Source organism: Notolepis coatsorum (genome assembly GCF_963971535.1).
Source record: "Notolepis coatsorum genome assembly, chromosome: 17".
Taxonomy (NCBI): domain Eukaryota; kingdom Metazoa; phylum Chordata; class Actinopteri; order Aulopiformes; family Paralepididae; genus Notolepis; species Notolepis coatsorum.
In genome coordinates, this window is record NC_140181.1 from 15,522,779 (window position 1) to 15,547,679 (window position 24,901).

The 24,901-nt window shown below is 48.2% G+C and overlaps 1 protein-coding gene across 1 annotated transcript in view; it reads right to left on the minus strand.

Annotated features, from left to right (window-relative positions):
• The window catches only part of vwa5b1 (von Willebrand factor A domain containing 5B1), a gene marked incomplete at both ends in the record, with an annotated part of 142,186 nt that overhangs the window by 44,359 nt on the left and 72,926 nt on the right, over positions 1-24,901 (minus strand). Inside the window, 5 exon segments of the mRNA XM_084333349.1 lie at positions 583-805; positions 5,087-5,286; positions 5,890-6,085; positions 17,461-17,646; positions 18,028-18,142. Of these exon segments, the coding sequence (XP_084189475.1) occupies positions 583-805; positions 5,087-5,286; positions 5,890-6,085; positions 17,461-17,646; positions 18,028-18,142 (920 nt within the window).

Here is a 24,901-nt window from a genome sequence, read left to right on the forward strand (position 1 = left end):
TGCGTAGCCCAAGGTTGGGTGCTACCAGTGGTGGTGCAGGAGGCAATTTCCACCCTACATTGTGGGGAGCGCTTTGAGTGTCTAGAAACGCGCTATATAAATGTAATGAATTATTATTATTATTATTATTATTATTATTATTATTATTATTATTATTATTATTATTATTATTATTATTATTATTATTATTATTATTATTATTATTATTATTATTATTATTATTATTATTATTATTATTATTATTATTATTATTATTATTATTATTATTATTATTATTATTATTATTATTATTATTATTATTATTATTATTATTATTATTATTATTATTATTATTATTATTATTATTATTATTATTATTATTATTATTATTATTATTATTATTATTATTATTATTATTATTATTATTATTATTATTATTATTATTATTATTATTATTATTATTATTATTATTATTATTATTATTATTATTATTATTATTATTATTATTATTATTATTATTATTATTATTATTATTTTATTTCTCAGATATTGAGTGAAGCAGTGTGTTTGTAGTTGACGGTGGTGGTGGTGAGTCGGTCCTACCTGCGTCTCCCAGGCTGCCTCCAGATGTGTCGGTGGAGGACCTGGACCCTTCCTCCCCAGGGGTGCAGTGGGCTGCGGGCTGTGGGCTGGTACCGGACTGCGGCTGGGCCTGGTGCTGGGGTTCTGAGTCGGCCTCCTCCAGCGGTAGCCCCTCTTGCTGAGACCTGTGGCAGCCGGCAGAGCGCCCCCTGGAGGACGCGGCACACAGGCTCGCCAGCTGAGGCTGAGCGAGAACAAAGGGTTACATATTTGGTTGGTTGGAATACCATGACGTTGCTCTGTGAGGGCATGCCAGAAATAATGATATCATTGAATATAATTATATTATAATATAATTTTCTCAAACGTAATCCGCCTCGAGTGATTGGGACCTTATTTTAGTCCTGTTGCTCACTCGAGCACTAATGGCTTCCATTAACAAGACGACAGGGCGTCTGAAGAAAAAAGAGATTGAAGCCATTAGAACATTTATAACATGTTAATAATGATCATTCAAATTCAAAAGCTCATTCATACTTATTTTCCCCTCGTGAGAAAACAAAGAAAAGCAAAGAAAACAAAGACACCGTCAGACGTGAAGCATTGTTTCACAACTTGAACGGGTCTTTCACAAAGTGCTATGCCTGTGAGCCACCACTAGGGGCAGAGAGGCTGACCGTGAGTGAGTGAGTGAGTGAGTGAGTGATGAGTGAGTGAGTGAGTGAGTGAGTGAGTGAGTGAGTGAGTGAGTGAGTGAGTGAGTGAGTGAGTGAGTGAGTGAGTGAGTGAGTGAGTGAGTGAGTGAGTGAGCAGGGACATGCACAGGACTTTAGAGGGGCAGGTGCTCAAAGGCTGAAAAAGGGCACTATACCTGTGTGTGTTATAACTTTTCGGCGGGGGGCCCCCCTTTTATGCTTTTTGGGGGGTTTTGGTGATAAAATATTGAATATTGAACAATAATAATCAGTGCAGGAGCTCACTTATCCTTGAAAGACACTTTTATCACTGACTTAAAAGGCCCATACATCTCCATAAATGTTCAGGGGGGAGGGAATAAGTGCTTACCCTACAGACCCCAAGAAGTGCTGTATATTCTGTATTGTTTAATATAAATGCATTTTTTATTCCAATCCCGAGTTGTATTTGAGATTCCCAAATCCCATCAGACTTGACTTCTTCGTGTCCCTCAGTGAGTATAATACCAGCATTCAACTGTATGCGCCACAGCGGTTTCTATCATCATCATCATCACCACCCACGCTATGCATAAAATATATAGGTCCGCGGAGAGGAGGTCATGCAAACTGCAATGGAATATGGGGCATCTCTCTCTTTACCTAATATTTTGATTCTATCCTGACATTTTTCAGTTGGAAGGGCAGTCTATATGCGCAACGAAAAAAAAATAAAAAAGATCTTAATTTTTTTAAAGGGCACTTTTTTATGAGGCTCAAAAGGGCAGGTGCTCAAGCACCCCCTGGGCTCTATGTGTGCACGTGCCTGTGAGTGAGTGAGTGAGTGAGTGAGTGAGTGAGTGAGTGAGTGAGTGAGTGAGTGAGTGAGTGAGTGAGTGAGTGAGTGAGTGAGTGAGTTACATTGCTGGCCTATGAGGAGCTCTGCATCTAAAAAACAATCATCATGCACATGTCTATGAAAGGATGGGTTTAGGATTTAATGTATTGTCATCATACAGCACAAGTACAGTACAACGAAAAGAAGTTAAGCATCTAACCATCACAGAGTGTTTGGTCAATAACATGGGTCTCCCATAAAGTGGGAACAGGATACCAGAAGATGTATTTAGTGTTTACTGCAGAGCGGAGGGACTGGGAGACCCATGTTACTGACCAGACACTCTATATCAGTGAAGGCTGTCAGAATGTAGAGCTACTATTCTAAAATGTGGACAACTTATTTTAACATATAGACACTTATTTTAACATAGAAAATATCACTTTTACAGCACCTTTAATATGTTCAAGCCTGATCAAATCCAATCTTCTTTTGTTAAAAGAATACATGAAAACAATTCAGGTAAAGCTGTGTTGTGGGCTATTTTATTGTTCTTAAAATGCAGAGCTATTCTATTGTCAGGAATATATTATCGGATTTGTTTTGACTAACAACCACCACCACGTAATCACAACCACCACCACGTAATCACAACCACCATCACGTAATCACCACCACCACCACATAATCACCACCACCACCACGTAATCACCACCACCACCACGTAATCACCACCACCACCACGTAATCACCACCACCACCACGTAATCACAACCACCACCATGTAATCACAACAACCACCACCACGTAATCACCACCACCACCACGTAATCACAACAACCACCATGTAATCACAACCACCACCATGTAATCACAACAACCACCATGTAATCACAACCACCACCATGTAATCACAACAACCACCACCACGCAATCACAACCACCACCATGTAATCACAACCACCACCACGTAATCACAACCACCACGTAATCACAACCACCACCACGTAATCACAACCACCACCACCACGTAATCACAACAACCACCATGTAATCACAACCACCACCACGTAATCACAACCACCACCACGTAATCACAACCACCACCACGTAATCACAACCACCATGTAATCACAACCACCACGTAATCACAACCACCACCATGTAATCACAACCACCATGTAATCACAACCACCATGTAATCACAACCACCACCATGTAATCACAACCACCATGTAATCACAACCAACACCATGTAATCACAACCATAACCACGTAATCACAACCATAACCACGTAATCACAACCACCACCACGTAATCACAACCACCACCACGTAATCACAACCACCACGTAATCACAACAACCACCACGTAATCACAACCACCACCACGTAATCACAACAACCACCATGTAATCACAACCACCATGTAATCACAACCACCACGTAATCACAACCACCACCACGTAATCACAACCACCACGTAATTACAACCACCACCACGTAATCACAACAACCACCATGTAATCACAACCACCACCATGTAATCACAACCACCACGTAATCACAACAACCACCACGTCACGTAATCACAACCACCATGTAATCACAACCACCACCACGTAATCATAACCACCACGTAATCACAACCACCACCACATAATCACAACCACCACCACATAATCACAACCACCACCACGTAATCACAACCACCACCACATAATCACAACCACCACGTAATCACAACCACCACCACGTAATCACAACCACCACCACGTAATCACAACCACCACGTAATCACAACCACCACGTAATCACAACAACCACCACGTAATCACAACCACCACCATGTAATCACAACCACCACCATGTAATCACAACAACCACCATGTAATCACAACAACCACCATGTGATCACAACCACCACGTAATCACAACCACCACGTAATCACAACCACCACCACGTAATCACAACCACCACCACATAATCACAACCACCAGGTAATCACAACCACCACCACGTAATCACAACCACCACCACGTAATCACCACCACCACGTAATCACCACCACCACCACATAATCACAACCACCACCACGTAATCACCACCACCACCACGTAATCACAACCACCACATAATCACAACCACCACGTAATCACAACCACCACCACCACGTAATCACAACCACCACCATGTAATCACAACCACCACATAATCACAACAACCACCACGTAATCACAACCACCACCACGTAATCACAACCACCACCACGTAATCACCACCACCACCACGTAATCACAACCACCACATAATCACAACCACCACCACGTAATCACAACCACCACCATGTAATCACAACCACCACATAATCACAACAACCACCACGTAATCACAACAACCACCATGTAATCACAACCACCACCACGTAATCACAACCACCACGTAATCACAACCACCACCATGTAATCACAACCACCACGTAATCACAACCACCACGTAATCACAACCACCACGTAATCACAACCACCACGTAATCACAACCACCACCATGTAATCACAACCACCACATAATCAATCACAACCACCACATAATCACAACAACCACCACGTAATCACAACAACCACCATGTAATCACAACCACCACCACGTAATCACAACCACCACGTAATCACAACCACCACCATGTAATCACAACCACCACGTAATCACAACCACCACGTAATCACAACCACCACGTAATCACAACCACCACGTAATCACAACCACCACCATGTAATCACAACCACCACGTAATCACAACCACCACCATGTAATCACAACCACAACCACCACATAATCCCCACCACCACCACCACGTAATCACAACCACCACCATGTAATTACAACCACCACCATGTAATCACCACCACGTAATCACCACCACCACGTAATCACCACCACCACCACCAATCACAACCAATCACAATCACCAATCACAACAGTGTACACTGACAGTGTAGATATATACCCACCTGGTAGTCGTTCTTCCACTGGGCACCGTGCTCAGTGCTGGTCTGGCTCATCAGCTCCTGGACCTTGGCCCTCCTCAGAGGGTTCTTGCCCACCACAGAGCTGGGGTCGCTGGGCGTGTAGACCTTCTTGGAGGGGTTGTAGTCCACGATCTGGTTGGCGCTGTACGCGCGCCTCCTGGGCGGCATCCCGCTGTCTGTCCCTACAGACGGCCATAATGGGAGAAAGAGAACCAGACCAACGCGTTCAAGGCGTCTGATCAGTTAGAACTCAAACCAAGACCCTAGGGGCACGGTGGTAATTGCACCCTTACTTACAATTCATTATGAATTGAAAATGGGGGACCCTGATGTAAACAAGACGAAAGTCGTTCTCTGGTCTGCATCCCCTTAACAATTGTGTGTATTGAGCCGTACTGTATTGTACCCATTCTGCAATCTGTTAATAAAGTTTTCATTCATTCAATCACTTGCGCGGTGATTGATTGAATGAAAATTTGTAAAATTGTTAAGGGGATACAGACCAGAGAAAGACTTTCGTCTTGTTTACATCAGGGTCCCCCATTTTCAATTCATGATGAATTGTAAGTAAGCCGTGCAATTACCACCGTGCAATCCATTCTTTGTGGATCTAGCCCCTAGTGTTGAAACACTGTGTAAATAAACTGCACTGGAAGCAGTGTGCTGTGTTTTCTTTCTCAATTAAAAACAACAGCAGTGGTCGGTTGGTTGGTTGATATTGGTCTGAGGGTGAATCCACCATCAATTCTACCAAATCTCGTCCCTTCATGAGAGACGGTTCCTACCCAGGGCGTCTTGCTCCGTGGCCACCGGGCTGCTCTCCGAGTCCTGGAAGGGGTTGTACAGAGGAGGGGGTCCGTCTCTGTGGGCCTCCTGACCGTCGGAGCCGGACCTCAGCGCCGGGTCTTCCTCTTGGGAGTGGTAGAACACGGAGCTGGCGGACTCGTTGGAGCGCATCATGCTGTACCGCCTCCTCTTGTCCTGCTCAGATCGAGAATAGAGGAAGAGACTCGCGTGACACGTCCGTGCAAAGAGAGGGGCGTGTTGAGAGAGGGGCGTGTTGAGAGAGGGGCGTGTTGAGAGAGGGGCGTGTTGAGAGAGGGGCGTGTTGAGAGAGGGGCGGCATGTTGAGAGAGGGGCGTGTTGAGAGAGGGGCGTGTTGAGAGAGGGGAGTGTTGAGAGAGGGGAGTGTTGAGAGAGGGGCGTGTTGAGAGAGGGGCGTGTTGAGAGAGGGGCGTGTTGAGAGAGGGGAGTGTTGAGAGAGGGGAGTGTTGAGAGAGGGGCGTGTTGAGAGAGGGGAGTGTTGAGAGAGGGGAGTGTTGAGAGAGGGGAGTGTTGAGAGAGGGGCGTGTTGAGAGAGGGGAGTGTTGAGAGAGGGGAGTGTTGAGAGAGGGGAGTGTTGAGAGAGGGGCGTGTTGAGAGAGGGGAGTGTTGAGAGAGGGGAGTGTTGAGAGAGGGGAGTGTTGAGAGAGGGGCGTGTTGAGAGAGGGGCGTGTTGAGAGAGGGGAGTGTTGAGAGAGGGGAGTGTTGAGAGAGGGGAGTGTTGAGAGAGGGGCGTGTTGAGAGAGGGGAGTGTTGAGAGAGGGGAGTGTTGAGAGAGGGGAGTGTTGAGAGAGGGGCGTGTTGAGAGAGGGGAGTGTTGAGAGAGGGGAGTGTTGAGAGAGGGGCGTGTTGAGAGAGGGGAGTGTTGAGAGAGGGGAGTGTTGAGAGAGGGGCGTGTTGAGAGAGGGGAGTGTTGAGAGAGGGGAGTGTTGAGAGAGGGGAGTGTTGAGAGAGGGGAGTGTTGAGAGAGGGGCGTGTTGAGAGAGGGGAGTGTTGAGAGAGGGGAGTGTTGAGAGAGGGGAGTGTTGAGAGAGGGGAGTGTTGAGAGAGGGGCGTGTTGAGAGAGGGGAGTGTTGAGAGAGGGGCGTGTTGAGAGAGGGGCGTGTTGAGAGAGGGGAGTGTTGAGAGAGGGGAGTGTTGAGAGAGGGGAGTGTTGAGCGAGGGGCGTGTTGAGAGAGGGGCGTGTTGAGAGAGGGGAGTGTTGAGAGAGGGGAGTGTTGAGAGAGGGGAGTGTTGAGAGAGGGGAGTGTTGAGAGAGGGGCGTGTTGAGAGAGGGGCGTGTTGAGAGAGGGGCGTGTTGAGAGAGGGGCGTGTTGAGAGAGGGGCGTGTTGAGAGAGGGGCGTGTTGAGAGAGGGGCGTGTTGAGAGAGGGGAGTGTTGAGAGAGGGGAGTGTTGAGAGGGGAGTGTTGAGAGAGGGGAGTGTTGAGAGAGGGGCGTGTTGAGAGAGGGGCGTGTTGAGAGAGGGGAGTGTTGAGAGAGGGGCGTGTTGAGAGAGGGGAGTGTTGAGAGAGGGGCGTGTTGAGAGAGGGGCGTGTTGAGAGAGGGGGGGCGTGTTGAGAGAGGGGAGTGTTGAGAGAGGGGAGTGTTGAGAGAGGGGCGTGTTGAGAGAGGGGCGTGTTGAGAGAGGGGCGTGTTGAGAGAGGGGGGGCGTGTTGAGAGAGGGGAGTGTTGAGAGAGGGGCGTGTTGAGAGAGGGGAGTGTTGAGAGAGGGGAGTGTTGAGAGAGGGGAGTGTTGAGAGAGGGGAGTGTTGAGAGAGGAGAGTGTTGAGAGAGGGGCGTGTTGAGAGAGGGGCGTGTTGAGAGAGGGGCGTGTTGAGAGAGGGGCGTGTTGAGAGAGGGGCGTGTTGAGAGAGGGGAGTGTTGAGAGAGGGTGTTGAGAGAGGGGAGTGTTGAGAGAGGGTGTTGAGAGAGGGGCGTGTTGAGAGAGGGGCGGGTTGAGAGAGGGGAGTGTTGAGAGAGGGTGTTGAGAGAGGGGCGTGTTGAGAGAGGGGCGTGTTGAGAGAGGGGAGTGTTGAGAGAGGGGAGTGTTGAGAGAGGGGCGTGTTGAGAGAGGGGCGTGTTGAGAGAGGGGCGTGTTGAGAGAGGGGCGTGTTGAGAGAGGGGCGTGTTGAGCGAGGGGCGTGTTGAGAGAGGGGAGTGTTGAGCGAGGGGCGTGTTGAGAGAGGGGAGTGTTGAGAGAGGGGCGTGTTGAGAGAGGGGAGTGTTGAGAGAGGGGCGGGTTGAGAGAGGGGAGTGTTGAGAGAGGGGCGTGTTGAGAGAGGGGCGTGTTGAGAGAGGGGAGTGTTGAGAGAGGGGAGTGTTGAGAGAGGGGAGTGTTGAGAGAGGGGCGTGTTGAGAGAGGGGAGTGTTGAGAGAGGGGCGTGTTGAGAGAGGGGCGTGTTGAGAGAGGGGAGTGTTGAGAGAGGGGAGTGTTGAGAGAGGGGCGTGTTGAGAGAGGGGCGTGTTGAGAGAGGGGCGTGTTGAGAGAGGGGCGTGTTGAGAGAGGGGCGTGTTGAGAGAGGGGAGTGTTGAGAGAGGGGAGTGTTGAGAGGGGAGTGTTGAGAGAGGGGAGTGTTGAGAGAGGGGCGTGTTGAGAGAGGGGCGTGTTGAGAGAGGGGCGTGTTGAGAGAGGGGAGTGTTGAGAGAAGGGAGTGTTGAGAGAGGGGAGTGTTGAGAGAGGGGCGTGTTGAGAGAGGGGCGTGTTGAGAGAGGGGGGGCGTGTTGAGAGAGGGGAGTGTTGAGAGAGGGGAGTGTTGAGAGAGGGGCGTGTTGAGAGAGGGGAGTGTTGAGAGAGGGGCGTGTTGAGAGAGGGGAGTGTTGAGAGAGGGGAGTGTTGAGAGAGGGGAGTGTTGAGAGAGGGGAGTGTTGAGAGAGGGGAGTGTTGAGAGAGGGGAGTGTTGAGAGAGGGGCGTGTTGAGAGAGGGGAGTGTTGAGAGAGGGGCATGTTGAGAGAGGGGAGTGTTGAGAGAGGGGCGTGTTGAGAGAGGGGCGTGTTGAGAGAGGGGAGTGTTGAGAGAGGGGCGTGTTGAGAGAGGGGCGTGTTGAGAGAGGGGAGTGTTGAGAGAGGGGAGTGTTGAGAGAGGGGCGTGTTGAGAGAGGGGAGTGTTGAGAGAGGGGCATGTTGAGAGAGGGGAGTGTTGAGAGAGGGGCGTGTTGAGAGAGGGGCGTGTTGAGAGAGGGGCGTGTTGAGAGAGGGGAGTGTTGAGAGAGGGGCGTGTTGAGAGAGGGGCGTGTTGAGAGAGGGGAGTGTTGAGAGAGGGGCGTGTTGAGAGAGGGGCGTGTTGAGAGAGGGGAGTGTTGAGAGAGGGGCGTGTTGAGAGAGGGGCGTGTTGAGAGAGGGGCGTGTTGAGAGAGGGGCGTGTTGAGAGAGGGGCGTGTTGAGAGAGGGGAGTGTTGAGAGAAGGGCGTGTTGAGAGAGGTGCGGCATGTTGAGAGAGGGGAGTGTTGAGAGAGGGGCGTGTTGAGAGAGGGGCGTGTTGAGAGAGGGGAGTGTTGAGAGAGGGGAGTGTTGAGAGAGGGGAGTGTTGAGAGAGGGGCGGCATGTTGAGAGAGGGGCGTGTTGAGAGAGGGGAGTGTTGAGAGAGGGGCGTGTTGAGAGAGGGGCATGTTGAGAGAGGGGCGTGTTGAGAGAGGGGAGTGTTGAGAGAGGGGAGTGTTGAGAGAGGGGAGTGTTGAGAGAGGGGCGGCATGTTGAGAGAGGGGCGTGTTGAGAGAGGGGAGTGTTGAGAGAGGGGAGTGTTGAGAGAGGGGCGTGTTGAGAGAGGGGCATGTTGAGAGAGGGGCGTGTTGAGAAAGGGGAGTGTTGAGAGAGGGGAGTGTTGAGAGAGGGGCGTGTTGAGAGAGGGGCGTGTTGAGAGAGGGGCGTGTTGAGAGAGGGGAGTGTTGAGAGAGGGGAGTGTTGAGAGAGGGGCGTGTTGAGAGAGGGGCGTGTTGAGAGAGGGGCGTGTTGAGAGAGGGGCGTGTTGAGAGAGGGGCGTGTTGAGAGAGGGGCGTGTTGAGAGAGGGGAGTGTTGAGAGAGGGGAGTGTTGAGAGAGGGGCGTGTTGAGAGAGGGGCGTGTTGAGAGAGGGGAGTGTTGAGAGAGGGGCGTGTTGAGAGAGGGGCGTGTTGAGAGAGGGGCGTGTTGAGAGAGGGGCGTGTTGAGAGAGGGGCGTGTTGAGAGAGGGGCGTGTTGAGAGAGGGGAGTGTTGAGAGGGGAGTGTTGAGAGAGGGGAGTGTTGAGAGAGGGGCGTGTTGAGAGAGGGGCGTGTTGAGAGAGGGGCGTGTTGAGAGAGGGGAGTGTTGAGAGAAGGGAGTGTTGAGAGAGGGGAGTGTTGAGAGAGGGGCGTGTTGAGAGAGGGGCGTGTTGAGAGAGGGGGGGCGTGTTGAGAGAGGGGAGTGTTGAGAGAGGGGAGTGTTGAGAGAGGGGAGTGTTGAGAGAGGGGAGTGTTGAGAGAGGGGCGTGTTGAGAGAGGGGAGTGTTGAGAGAGGGGCATGTTGAGAGAGGGGAGTGTTGAGAGAGGGGAGTGTTGAGAGAGGGGCGTGTTGAGAGAGGGGAGTGTTGAGAGAGGGGCATGTTGAGAGAGGGGAGTGTTGAGAGAGGGGCGTGTTGAGAGAGGGGCGTGTTGAGAGAGGGGCGTGTTGAGAGAGGGGAGTGTTGAGAGAGGGGCGTGTTGAGAGAGGGGCGTGTTGAGAGAGGGGAGTGTTGAGAGAGGGGAGTGTTGAGAGAGGGGCGTGTTGAGAGAGGGGAGTGTTGAGAGAGGGGCATGTTGAGAGAGGGGAGTGTTGAGAGAGGGGCGTGTTGAGAGAGGGGCGTGTTGAGAGAGGGGCGTGTTGAGAGAGGGGAGTGTTGAGAGAGGGGCGTGTTGAGAGAGGGGCGTGTTGAGAGAGGGGCGTGTTGAGAGAGGGGCGTGTTGAGAGAGGGGCGTGTTGAGAGAGGGGCGTGTTGAGAGAGGGGAGTGTTGAGAGAAGGGCGTGTTGAGAGAGGTGCGGCATGTTGAGAGAGGGGAGTGTTGAGAGAGGGGCGTGTTGAGAGAGGGGCGTGTTGAGAGAGGGGAGTGTTGAGAGAGGGGAGTGTTGAGAGAGGGGAGTGTTGAGAGAGGGGAGTGTTGAGAGAGGGGCGGCATGTTGAGAGAGGGGCGTGTTGAGAGAGGGGAGTGTTGAGAGAGGGGCGTGTTGAGAGAGGGGCATGTTGAGAGAGGGGCGTGTTGAGAGAGGGGAGTGTTGAGAGAGGGGAGTGTTGAGAGAGGGGAGTGTTGAGAGAGGGGAGTGTTGAGAGAGGGGCGGCATGTTGAGAGAGGGGCGTGTTGAGAGAGGGGAGTGTTGAGAGAGGGGAGTGTTGAGAGAGGGGCGTGTTGAGAGAGGGGCATGTTGAGAGAGGGGCGTGTTGAGAAAGGGGAGTGTTGAGAGAGGGGAGTGTTGAGAGAGGGGCGTGTTGAGAGAGGGGCGTGTTGAGAGAGGGGCGTGTTGAGAGAGGGGAGTGTTGAGAGAGGGGCGTGTTGAGAGAGGGGCGTGTTGAGAGAGGGGCGTGTTGAGAGAGGGGCGTGTTGAGAGAGGGGCGTGTTGAGAGAGGGGCGTGTTGAGAGAGGGGAGTGTTGAGAGAGGGGAGTGTTGAGAGAGGGGCGTGTTGAGAGAGGGGCGTGTTGAGAGAGGGGAGTGTTGAGAGAGGGGAGTGTTGAGAGAGGGGCGTGTTGAGAGAGGGGCGTGTTGAGAGAGGGGAGTGTTGAGAGAGGGGCGTGTTGAGAGAGGGGAGTGTTGAGAGAGGGGAGTGTTGAGAGAGGGGAGTGTTGAGAGAGGGGAGTGTTGAGAGAGGGGCGTGTTGAGAGAGGGGCGTGTTGAGAGAGGGGAGTGTTGAGAGAGGGGCGTGTTGAGAGAGGGGAGTGTTGAGAGAGGGGCGTGTTGAGAGAGGGGAGTGTTGAGAGAGGGGCGTGTTGAGAGAGGGGAGTGTTGAGAGAGGGGAGTGTTGAGAGAGGGGCGTGTTGAGAGAGGGGAGTGTTGAGAGAGGGGAGTGTTGAGAGAGGGGAGTGTTGAGAGAGGGGAGTGTTGAGAGAGGGGCGTGTTGAGAGAGGGGAGTGTTGAGAGAGGGGAGTGTTGAGAGAGGGGAGTGTTGAGAGAGGGGAGTGTTGAGCGAGGGGCGGCATGTTGAGAGAGGGGCATGTTGAGAGAGGGGCGTGTTGAGAGAGGAGCGGCATGTTGAGAGAGGGGCATGTTGAGAGAGGGGCGTGTTGAGAGAGGGGCGGCATGTTGAGAGAGGGGCATGTTGAGAGAGGGGCGTGTTGAGAGAGGGGCGGCATGTTGAGAGAGGGGCATGTTGAGAGAGGGGCGTGTTGAGAGAGGGGCGTGTTGAGAGAGGGGCGTGTTGAGAGAGGGGAGTGTTGAGAGAGGGGAGTGTTGAGAGAGGGGAGTGTTGAGAGAGGGGCGTGTTGAGAGAGGGGCGGGTTGAGAGAGGGGAGTGTTGAGAGAGGGGCGTGTTGAGAGGGGAGTGTTGAGAGAGGGGAGTGTTGAGAGAGGGGAGTGTTGAGAGAGGGGAGTGTTGAGAGAGGGGAGTGTTGAGAGAGGGGAGTGTTGAGAGAGGGGAGTGTTGAGAGAGGGGAGTGTTGAGAGAGGGGCGTGTTGAGAGAGGGGCGTGTTGAGAGAGGGGAGTGTTGAGAGAGGGGAGTGTTGAGAGAGGGGCGTGTTGAGAGAGGGGCGTGTTGAGAGAGGGGAGTGTTGAGAGAGGGGCGTGTTGAGAGAGGGGCGTGTTGAGAGAGGGGCGTGTTGAGAGAGGGGAGTGTTGAGAGAGGGGAGTGTTGAGAGAGGGGCGTGTTGAGAGAGGGGCGTGTTGAGAGAGGGGAGTGTTGAGAGAGGGGAGTGTTGAGAGAGGGGAGTGTTGAGAGAGGGGCGTGTTGAGAGAGGGGAGTGTTGAGAGAGGGGCGGCATGTTGAGAGAGGGGCGTGTTGAGAGAGGGGCATGTTGAGAGAGGGGCGTGTTGAGAGAGGGGCGTGTTGAGAGAGGGGCGGCATGTTGAGAGAGGGGAGTGTTGAGAGAGGGGAGTGTTGAGAGAGGGGCGTGTTGAGAGAGGGGCGGGTTGAGAGAGGGGAGTGTTGAGAGAGGGGCGTGTTGAGAGGGGAGTGTTGAGAGAGGGGAGTGTTGAGAGAGGGGAGTGTTGAGAGAGGGGAGTGTTGAGAGAGGGGAGTGTTGAGAGAGGGGAGTGTTGAGAGAGGGGCGTGTTGAGAGAGGGGCGTGTTGAGAGAGGGGAGTGTTGAGAGAGGGGAGTGTTGAGAGAGGGGCGTGTTGAGAGAGGGGCGTGTTGAGAGAGGGGAGTGTTGAGAGAGGGGCGTGTTGAGAGAGGGGCGTGTTGAGAGAGGGGCGTGTTGAGAGAGGGGAGTGTTGAGAGAGGGGAGTGTTGAGAGAGGGGCGTGTTGAGAGAGGGGCGTGTTGAGAGAGGGGAGTGTTGAGAGAGGGGAGTGTTGAGAGAGGGGAGTGTTGAGAGAGGGGCGTGTTGAGAGAGGGGAGTGTTGAGAGAGGCGCGGCATGTTGAGAGAGGGGCGTGTTGAGAGAGGGGCATGTTGAGAGAGGGGCGTGTTGAGAGAGGGGCGTGTTGAGAGAGGGGCGGCATGTTGAGAGAGGGGCATGTTGAGAGAGGGGCGTGTTGAGAGAGGGGCGTGTTGAGAGAGGGGAGTGTTGAGAGAGGTGCGGCATGTTGAGAGAGGGGCATGTTGAGAGAGGGGCGTGTTGAGAGAGGGGCGTGTTGAGAGAGGGGCGTGTTGAGAGAGGGGCGTGTTGAGAGAGGGGCGTGTTGAGAGAGGGGAGTGTTGAGAGAGGGGCGTGTTGAGAGAGGGGCGTGTTGAGAGAGGGGCGTGTTGAGAGAGGGGCGTGTTGAGAGAGGGGCAGCGTACCGTACGTCAGAGAATGAACGTGCACTTCCCTCTCCGGAGTGTGAATGGTTAATTTATATAACAATTTGATCCAAATCGCTTTACAACTAATGCCTCATTCACGCACACTTTCAAACACAGATGGCGGAGTCGACCATGCTAGGTGCCGACCTGCTCATCAGGAGCAGTTAGGGTTAAAGTGCCTTACTCAAGAAGGCAATTTTATGTCACCTAGATTATTGTGCACCAGTATGGTCCTCTGCATCCAAATTGCAAACTGCCCAGAACAGAGCTGCAAGGTTAGTCTTACATTGTTCCATGAGAACAAACACTATAACTATGCACCGGCAACTCTCATGGTTAACGGTAGAGAATAGGCTGGTTTTCAACACAGTTAAATTTGTCAGGAACACTTCTTTTCGTCTCAACCTGTTTTCTTATACAAACAAATTGTCAGATGCAGTCAGGTTCATTCTTATTTTACTAGGTCAGCTGATGATGGACAGATTATGTTACTGCATCCAAAATCAAATGCTTTAAAGAGGACTGTTGTTTATCGTGCCATCAATCATTGGAATAACTGCCCACTGAACATAAGTCAATTGAATAGTAGTGTGTCTTTCAAATACCACCTGAGAATGCACTACTTAAATATGTGAGCAAAATATTGTGATGTTCATAATGATGTTTACAATGTTTTACTGTTTTTAGATTATCATTTTTAATTGTGATTGTCATATGTATCTCATGTTGTTATGTTTTGTGTTTTCTGTTGTCTTTCTGTGTGGACCCCAGGGCCCTGTTTCATGTACGTGGTTCAACTAAGTCGATCAAGATGTCCATTATCCAGCTTCAGTTAACCCGATGTTCGAAGCCGGGATTTTCCTGTTTCACAAAGGTGGATTCAGTCTCGTTAACTCAAGCCAGACTTGCGAGTCAGGCTAAATGCGCGCGGCCGTTTTAGGTGAAAAGCCAGCACGTATCGATGGCAGAGATCCTGATTCTCAACGGCATTGATTGATTAATTGATTTAAGACTTTATTGACAGATTGCAATACGGCTCAATCGCCTCGCCGACAAGTTAAATGCGTTATCTATAGGCTAATTCTAAGTCCCTCATTACCTCAATCAATCAGATTATATTTCTTTAAACTTGCCTGCTGGATTGAATAATCAAATGAGATCTTGCTAGCGAAGATTATTAGTTAACTGTTATACAGAATTACGATACGGCTCTCTTACCCATTGATTGATGTATAGTCAATCTTTTACTTATCTTCTCTGTGGTGTAACGGGTTCTACTTTTGACTTTCACACGGACGACCCGGGTTCAAGACCCTAGTCTTTTCCTTCTTTTTGCAATATAGGAATAATTCAATTTGGTGCACGTTGAGAGCTATATAAAGAATGACATCCTCAATGCATGTAGATTTATAATATTTTAACTTAAAACCAGGCTACTTTGGCGTATAATCATTAATATTATATTCAAAAAAATCATATTGGAAACACCGGGATTTGAACCCCGGTCGCTGGATTGGCAGGCTTGAGCACTACCGCTGGGCCACTGGGCAAGATGGGATAAATTCATTGTTTATACATTAATGAACGAGAGACCCGTGTTTAGAATATCCTTTGTTTTGAATGAAGTTTATCTCTTTATCCTCATTCATTAATGTGACGTCAACGGCTCATTCAATTTCTCAAATCCGTCAAACAGCGCATCTCATCAGACATCTTAATCCCAGTTACAATTAAAATAACCACATCATGTGTACATCGCACGAGCGAGCGCCACCGTCGCCACGGTATATATAACGTGCATTATTTAGGACAAAGTGAATTTAATATCAGCATTTTGGGTCTATTTTACATTTCAAAAGCCCCCTCTGGAAGAATGGAGCACAAAAACGTAATTCAGAATGGTATAATGCAGATCGTAGACTGTGGGAATAGTTTCAGGAAACGGGCTGTCACTTCTTTGCGGGGGCGTGGCGATAGTTCAGGCTAACTTGAACTTGAACTCTGCTTTCGAGCAGGCTCAAACTTTTGGATCTGTTGGCATGGTGATCTGGAAAATCCACGTATATGAAACCGGAAAGTCCGGCTAACCCAGTTATCCAGCTAAAGTTATCCGGCTAACTCAGTTATCCAGGTACATGAAACGGGGCCCAGGAAGACTAGCTCGCCACTTAGGTGACAGCTAATGGGGATCCTTTTAAACAACAACAACAACTTCGACACACTGCCGGAAGGAGCCGGAATCGAACCGGGAACCTTCTGATGACCAGACGAGCGCTCTACCTCCTGAGCCACTGTCTAACCCTAACCTTCTGATTACCAGACGAGCGCTCTACCTCCTGAGCCACTGTCTAACCCCAACCTTCTGATTACCAGACGAGCGCTCTACCTCCTGAGCCACTGTCTAACCCTAACCTTCTGATTACCAGACGACGGCTCTACCTCCTGAGCCACTGTCTAACCCCAACCTTCTGATTACCAGACGAGCGCTCTACCTCCTGAGCCACTGTCTAACCCTAACCTTCTGATTACCAGACGACCGCTCTACCTCCTGAGCCACTGTCTAACCCCAACCTTCTGATTACCAGACGACCGCTCTACCTCCTGAGCCACTGTCTAACCCTAACCTTCTGATTACCAGACGAGCGCTCTACCTCCTGAGCCACTGTCTAACCCTAACCTTCTGATGACCAGACGACGGCTCTACCTCCTGAGCCACTGTCTAACCCTAACCTTCTGATTACCAGACGACGGCTCTACCTCCTGAGCCACTGTCTAACCCTAACCTTCTGATTACCAGACGAGCGCTCTACCTCCTGAGCCACTGTCTAACCCTAACCTTCTGATTACCAGACGAGCGCTCTACCTCCTGAGCCACTGTCTAACCCTAACCTTCTGATGCCCAGACGACCGCTCTACCTCCTGAGCCACTGTCTAACCCTAACCTTCTGATTACCAGACGAGCGCTCTACCTCCTGAGCCACTGTCTAACCCCAACCTTCTGATGCCCAGACGACCGCTCTACCTCCTGAGCCACTGTCTAACCCTAACCTTCTGATTACCAGACGACCTGCTCTACCTCCTGAGCCACTGTCTAACATCATAATAATAATAAAGGACCTCTTTAGGGGGTCTTTAATCGGCATGCAACAAACTGGACATGCAATTGAAACCACACACACACACTCTTTTTCTCAGTCGCCGATGCGATAGAGTCTCTGCGCCTAACCCATCCCATCCCATCGTCCTTCCCCCCATGGGCAGCCGGGAGCAGATAGGGCATCAACGTGAACCGCGCCCCCCGGGGACCAATCCAAGTGCTCCTGTCCGTCTTCGTCAAGGACGCCACAGCGCCAGCGATCTGTTGTTGTGCATGTTTTTCCATTGGGTTTATCTTATCGGGGGGGGGGGGGGAACCCTTGCGAGCACGGGGGGAGAACATGCAAACTCCACACAGAAAGGCCTGGGTGATACCCAACCTGGGTACCTGGCATCATGGAAACCTGGTCCCCAAGCGGGAATCGAACCCTAGACCTTCTTGCTGTGAGGCGACAGTGTTAACCACTACACCACCGTGCCGCTCTAAGTAACCCTAACCTTCTGATTACCAGACGAGCTCTCTACCTCCTGAGCCACTGTGAAGTCAGCTGTCACGTTCAGCCAGGTGCAGGAAGGCGAGGCGTAGGTAGCTGTACTTACGGACTTGGGGTTCGAGTGGTAGCGGGTGGTGTCACAGACCACGCAGTAGCCAATCAGACGGTCTCCCGGGAAGAGGAAAGTGCTCCCCACGGGGGAGAGCAACACCTCCTTGGTCTCCGGAAACAGCCAGTCGATGGAAATGTCACTGAGCACCGGCGCCATGGTCCTGGTCAGAGCCTTTATCATCTGCAGACAGACGCACAGCAACTGAAATAGCAACTACAGAGATTGAGTCATGACTTCTATAAAACTCTGGGAACATGTTGTGCAATTTGCCCTTTAAATGTCTCAAGTTTAAGCATCTTTCCTCGTTGTGACACAACACACCAGAGAGTGTCTGCATCTCAGATGCGATACCAACCAACCGCCATCCAATCCATATCCCGCTCTGGACCGGGCTGGTTTTTAATTACCCCGGTAATGAGTGTTTTTCTTTGACGAAAATGAATTGCTAATTAATAACAGAGCCAGACACTCTCAACACCCAAACGGCCTCCCACTGACATTCAGAATAGCTGCTTGTTGTCACCGAAGGGGATAAACAAACACGTCAGTGGAAATAAGCACCTTGGGCTGCAGCCGCTCCCCTTCAGCCAGGAACTCTGCGCTGCCTCTGGAGACCTTGGCCAGTCCCTGAACCAGCCGCCGGCAGGCGCTCTGCCCGATCCCAAACGTGTGGCACCTGCAGCAAACGGTAAATGGTAAATGGCTGCATTTATATAGCGCTTTTATCCAAAGTGCTTTACAATTTGTTCCCTCACATTTCACCCGTTCACACACCGACGGCAGAGGCAACCATGCAAGGTGCCATCTTGCTCATCAGGAGCAATTAGGGGTTAAGTGTCTTGATCAAGGACACTCCGACACGCTGCCCGGAGGAGTGGGAATCGAACCGTGAACCACCGGATTACCAGACGACTGCTCTACCTACCGAGCCATTAAGCTGAACATTTGCATTGTTTGTTAGCGACATTGGCTGAAAATATACACGGTCCTGAGACTTTGGTTTAGTGCCGCAAACGAACACCATATTTTCGTACGTCAAGTGACTACAGTCAGCATTTGTAAATGGACTGCATTTAATTAATAATAATAATACATTTTATTTGTAGTGCACTTTACATTTCACAATGAAATCTCTACAAAAGAAGGTTAGAAAGAAAGCAAAGAAAAAAAATTTAATAAAGAAATTTGAGCAACATATAAAATAGGCAAAGCTATTGGGCAATTCCCGATACATAAAACAAATACAAAGTGGAATTAGCAAAAGGCTCCATTAAAGTGGAGGGTTTTTAGGCCTCGTTTGAAGATGTCCACAGACTGTGGGGCTCTCAGGTGGTCAGGGAGACCATTCCTAAGTTCAAGTTTTGTTTTATTTGTCACGTATACGGTACATGTACATTACAGTGAACTGCTTGGTTCTGTATGAGCCTCCTGGGAGTGTGCTTCATACAGTAAAAAAGTTAAAAGCATAAAGACCAAACACTATATTATACAAAATATACAACAATGGCTCAAGAGGTACAGCAGTCGTCTGGTAATCCAGAGGTTCCCGGTTCGATTCCCGCTCCTCCCGGGCAACGTGTCGAAGTGTCCTTGAGCAAGACACTTAACCCCTAATTGCTCCCGATGAGCGCGGCCCTATTCCCCGTACCTGGTTCAACTAAGTCGATCAAGAGTCCCATTATCCAGATTCAGTTAACCCGATGTTTGAAGCCGGGATTTTCCTGTTCCTGGAACGCTGATTCAGTCTCGTTAACTTGAACCAGACTTGAGACTCTGGATAAGTGCGCGCGGCCGCTTCAGTTGAAAAGACAGCAGGTGTAGATCGCAGAAATCCTGATCTTCTAACGGCATTGATTGATTGATTGTTTTACAGATTGCAGGCGGCTCAATAGCCTTGCCGACAAGTTAAATGCATAATCTATAGGCTAATTTTAAATCCCTCATTACCCCAATCAATCAGATTATATTTCTTTAAACGTTCCTGCTGGCAGTAGGTTTATGCATTGAATAATCAAATGAGATCTTGCTAGCGAAAATAATTAGTTCAACTGTTTCAGAATAAGGATACGGCTCTCTTATCCATTGATTGATGTATGGTGGATTTTTTATTTATCTGCACTATGGTGTGACGGTTTGTCCTTTTGACTTTCACGCAGACGACCGGGGTTCGAATCCTAGTCTTTTCCTTCTTTTTGCAATGTAGGAATAATTCAATTTGGTGCACGTTGAGAGCTATATAAAGAATGACATCCTCAATGCATGTAGATTTATAATATTTTAACTTAAAACTAGGCTACTTTTGCGTATAATCATTAATATTATATTCCAAAAAATTATATTGGAAACGCGGGGTTTCGAACACCGGTCGCCCGGTTGCCAGGATTGAGCACTACCGCTGCGCCACTGTGCCAGATGGGATAAATTCATTGTTTATACATTAATGAACGAGAGACCCGTGTTTAGAATATTCTTTCTTTTGAATGAAGTTTTATCTCTTTATTCTCAAATGCATTAATGTGACGTCAACGGCTCATTCAATTTTTCAAATCCGTCAAACAGCGCATCTCATCAGACATTTTAATCCCAGTTACAATATCACACAAAATCCACAATCCACGCATAGACACTTCAATTTTATGCTTGAATGAAACAAAATCCAGGCGCTCCTCTCCTTCCTCGCTCCTCATCCACAGCGGAGAATATGAAAGGAATCAGAGCCAAACGCGCGATAGGTTTCAATCATTAAGGATATCCCCGCGGGATTCACATTTGCAATGCTGCGCGTTGTTAAAATAACCACATAATGTGTACATCGCACCTAGCGAGCGCCACGGTATATATAACGTGCATTATTTAGGACAAAGTGAATTTAGTATCAGCATTTTGGGTCTATTTTACATTTCAAAAGCCCCCTCTGGAAGAATGGAGCACAAAAACGTAATTCAGAATGGTATAATGCAGATCCTAGACTGTGAGAATCATTTCAGGAAACGAGCTGTCACTTCTTTGCGGGGGCGTGGCCATGGTTCATCCGGCTAACTTGAACTTAACCCTGCTCTCGACCAGGCTCAAACTTTTTGATCTGTTGTCATGGTGATTTAGACAATCGCGCGTCGGGGAATGGGAAGGTCCGGCTTAAGACAGGCTTGACCGAAAGTTATCCGGCTAACTCAGTTATCCAGGTACGGGGAACGGGGGTTGGCTCCTTGCATGGTCGCCTCCACCATCGGTGTGTGAATGTGTGAGTGAGTGGGTAAAATGTAAGGAACAAATTGTAAAGCACTTTGGATAAAAGCGCTATATAAATGCAGCCATTTACCATTTATATATACAATATATAAAACTAAAGTACAAAATGCAAACAAAATGAGGTAGGGATGTAGTGCAAATATTTTTGTAATGAATAGAAAAAAATATGGTGTAGTGTTGAAAGTGTTTAAAGTGTATAAAGTAAATGTTAAGGTGAGTGTTTAAAGTGAGTGTGTGCATGTGGATGTGTGTGCAATGAATGTAGAGACAAAGTCCCACCTCATCAGTTCTTATTATAGTTATTATTATATTATTATTATTATTATTATTATTATTATTATTATTATTATTATTATTATTATTATTATTATTATTATTATTATTATTATTATTATTATTATTATTATTATTATTATTATTATTATTATTATTATCAGTTATCACATATTCAATCAAGGTTTGTTTATAAAGCACATTTCATACAGACTTGCTGTGCTTTTGTAATTCCTGGTGTTAAACGGAATAATGGATGGGTTGTCCAAGAGGGGGTCCTGAGGGGGGGGGGGGGGGGGGGGGGAGCGAGCAAGAGCATAGGTATTGTATTGCATTTATTATGGGTAAATCTTTTAATCTACATTTATTTTGATTTAAGTACTGGACTGTCATTATTGTGTCAATCATAGTCCTGTGATTTATTGTGGATTTCCATTGTTTATGTATTGTGTGTCTGGTTTTATGTAAAAAAGGGAGAAAAAAAAACATTTGTTAAAAAAAAAAAAATACTTGCTGTGCTTTATGAAACATCACGAGAAGGTATTCAAAAGAAGTTACAAGATTTGTGATACATAAAATGTCAAATGTGCGAGATTAAAAGGGTAATAAAAATATATAATTAAGTGGGGGGGGGGGGGGGGGGGGTTAGATAGTTCCGGGGCTTTGGAACACTGGTGCTTAACGTGTCCTTTTGTACTTGAATCATTAGGTCGGCCAATTACATCCGTCGCAGAGAGGGGAGGAACGGCTACTACAGTATCGCACGCCACCGGCTACGCACTCTTTGCATATTTGATGGGAGCAAACGGTGACGATTAAATTGTAAACGTGACCTTTACCATTGTTTTACATGTCTGCCATGGACTTTTGGAGCTTCAGAGAGATTCACTGCTCTCTGACAGGGGGGTGTGGAGGTTTGTGAAATGCGGCATGATAATGATCCAGGCTGTGCGGAGGAGGATGTGTACCTAATGAAATCATCCGTTAAAAAAAGTGAAAAGACTAAAAGTCAATTATTTCCAGAATGACTCAAGACAGAGAGAGAGAGGGGGAAAAAAGAATTATAGATGCAAATTAAAATGATTTCCTTCGTAGATGTTCTGTGCCACACTGGTCTCGACTATAAATGAACAGCTGGCGTTTTAGAGCGCTTTAGATTTCATTGTGATTGTTGTCGAGCTCATACGATTGTCAGGCTGTGATTGTTTTGCTTTTTTTAAATTATCGCACTACAGGAGCCGTCAACAAAATAATATCATCACTCAGCCAGAGTTTATTTTAAGCAATAAAAGACAAGAGGGAGGATGTCATGATAGATAAGATGATGCAAACTTGCGGGGTCTGAAATAGCGAGGTTAAGAGTTTTTCAATTCTGCTCAGCAAAAGGTACAGTTCCACAACAGTAGGTAGATGTGCGTCGAAAGCATCTCAGCCCAAAGAGGAAATATGTGTGCTACTTACTGTATACTCACAGAATTTGTAATGCCGTCAAACAGCGACCTCTAGGCAAAAGAGCCCCGATTGGTATTGCACTTTGTTTACATATCGTGTTTCGGTTTGATGTGTGGGTTGGAGGTTAGACATTTATTATAGTGTGCATTTCTCCAGAGGTGAGCCTGAGGTGAGGCTACCAACAGCAACCCATCCTCAGAGTCTACACCCACTCAATTATCAACCCACACATCCGACCAACAGATTTAAACAAACTGCTCTTTTGCCTGGAGGTTAACTTTAACAAATAAATAATCCTCTATTAATTGTTCCCCTTATTCTTTGAGTCTACCTCACAAACACGAACCGAAAATTAGATAAAAAAAAAAGGTAATAATCTCACTCCAAGCATTTGTGCAGCCACATTATTCCCTTGTGTCCATGGAAACCACAAGGAACGCAACCATAAAAAGGTACAGTTGTGATTGGAGGATCAAGAAAAGAGGGCAGGGCTTGAGATTGAGGTCAATTGTTTCAGTTTTCAGGCACTTGAGGCAGAGTGTGACGTACAGGCAGCACGGCAGAGAGCCAGGACCATACGGTTGCATTATATCCCATTACATGGTTTCACATGAGCCTCATCAATCCCCAAGATTTGTTCAAATGAGCTCATGTGTTGCTATCTGCATAACAAACATGAACAAAATGTGTATCGTTTGAGATCCATTTGATATTTACATTTAGCCATTTAGCTGACGCTTTTATCCAAAGTGACTTACAAATTCTGTACAAGTCAGCAGTACAACTGCAACATTGTTCGTCATCGTTCAGTTCGTGTTGAACTTGAGTGCTACAGTGTTGAGTGCATCGTAGTAAAGACATATTAGCATATTAGGTAGTAATACTGTATAGGCATGGTAGATTCCTTAGTAGCAAAGTGCATGATAGTAAAAGACAGTATATGAAGGTATTATTATATATATATTTATTTTAGATATTGATTGAAGAGGTGTGTTTTTAGTCGACGGCGGAAAATTGGCCGGGTTTTCAGCTGTCCTGACTGTGGTGGGAAGTTCGTTCCACCATTGTGGAGCGAGGACTGAGAATAGCCTGCTTCTCTTTGATGACCCCCCAGGATAGGAGTGGGTCTGAGGCAGCCGGAATACATTATCAATCTGCTATATGAGTGGGTCTGAGGCGCCAGAATACATTACCAATCTGTTGTGGTTTCTTTCAGTGCTGTTATGTTCCAGGCTCAACTATAAAAAGTAGACGCCTGTATATGTTTTATATAACAGCTTTTATCCAAAGCACTTTACAATTTGTTCCTCACATTCACCCATTCACCATTTATTCATTGGAACATTTTAAACTTCAGTGCTGACATTCATTGTTTGTTAGTTGTATTGGTTGTCCTTTTCGTCTCTTTTTATTGTCTGTCAACTGCACTGAGCTACCGGCGCCGGTGCACGCACGGTAGCATTTGTCTAAGCGGGGCCTGAAAAGAAAGGCGCTTTACCGCACTGGCGTGCGGTGACGAATGCGGAAGCATTTTTGCACTGCTTGCTTGGCATTAAGGAAAACGCCTACCGGATACCTGAATTTCCCCAAGAGGATGAATAAAGTATCTATCTATCTATCTATCTATCTATCTATCTATCTATCTATCTATCTATCTATCTATCTATCTATCTATCTATCTATCTATCTATCTATCTATCTATCTATCTATCTATCTTCATCGCCACACACCAATGGCGGAGGCAACCATGCAAAGTATCTTGCTCGAGGACACTTCAACACGCTGCCCGGGAGGAGCGGGAATGGAACCGGGAACCCTCCGATTACCAGACAACCGCTATACCTCCTGAGCCAGCATTGCCACTGTCACCCCTGTATATCTTAAGTTAACACCAATCCAGTCTCTACTGAGAGTGTTTAATGATATTTTGTTAGCAGCTGACTCTGGGAACTCCATCATCCTTGTTCTATTCAATCTATTGGATCTCACAGCTGCTTTTGATACAGTAGACCACTCCATCCTCATCTCCTGCCTAGAGCACCATGTGGGCATCAGAAGTACTGCTCTAGAGTGGTTCAGGTCATATCTGTCAGATAAATGCAGCCATTTACCATTTACACCCCATTACGGTCTCTGAGGTCTGCTGACCAGTCCCTCCTTGTTGTCCCCAAATCCAGGCTAAAGAAAAGGGGGGACCGTGCATCTGCAGTTACAACCCCCAAACTCTGGAACGAGTTGCCCCCCCCCCCCCACATTAGGTTGGCCCCAACGCTCCCAATGTTTACATCTTAAAACACATCTGTTCTCCCTAGCATTTAAAAAAAAATTACAGTCTGCTGCTGTAATTTGTTTGTAGTTCTGTGTGCATTGTATTGTGTTTAGTCTATGTGTTTTTTTTTTTTACTATATTATTGATTGATCGTGAAGCACTTTGGTCAACGTTGTTGTTTTTAAACGAGC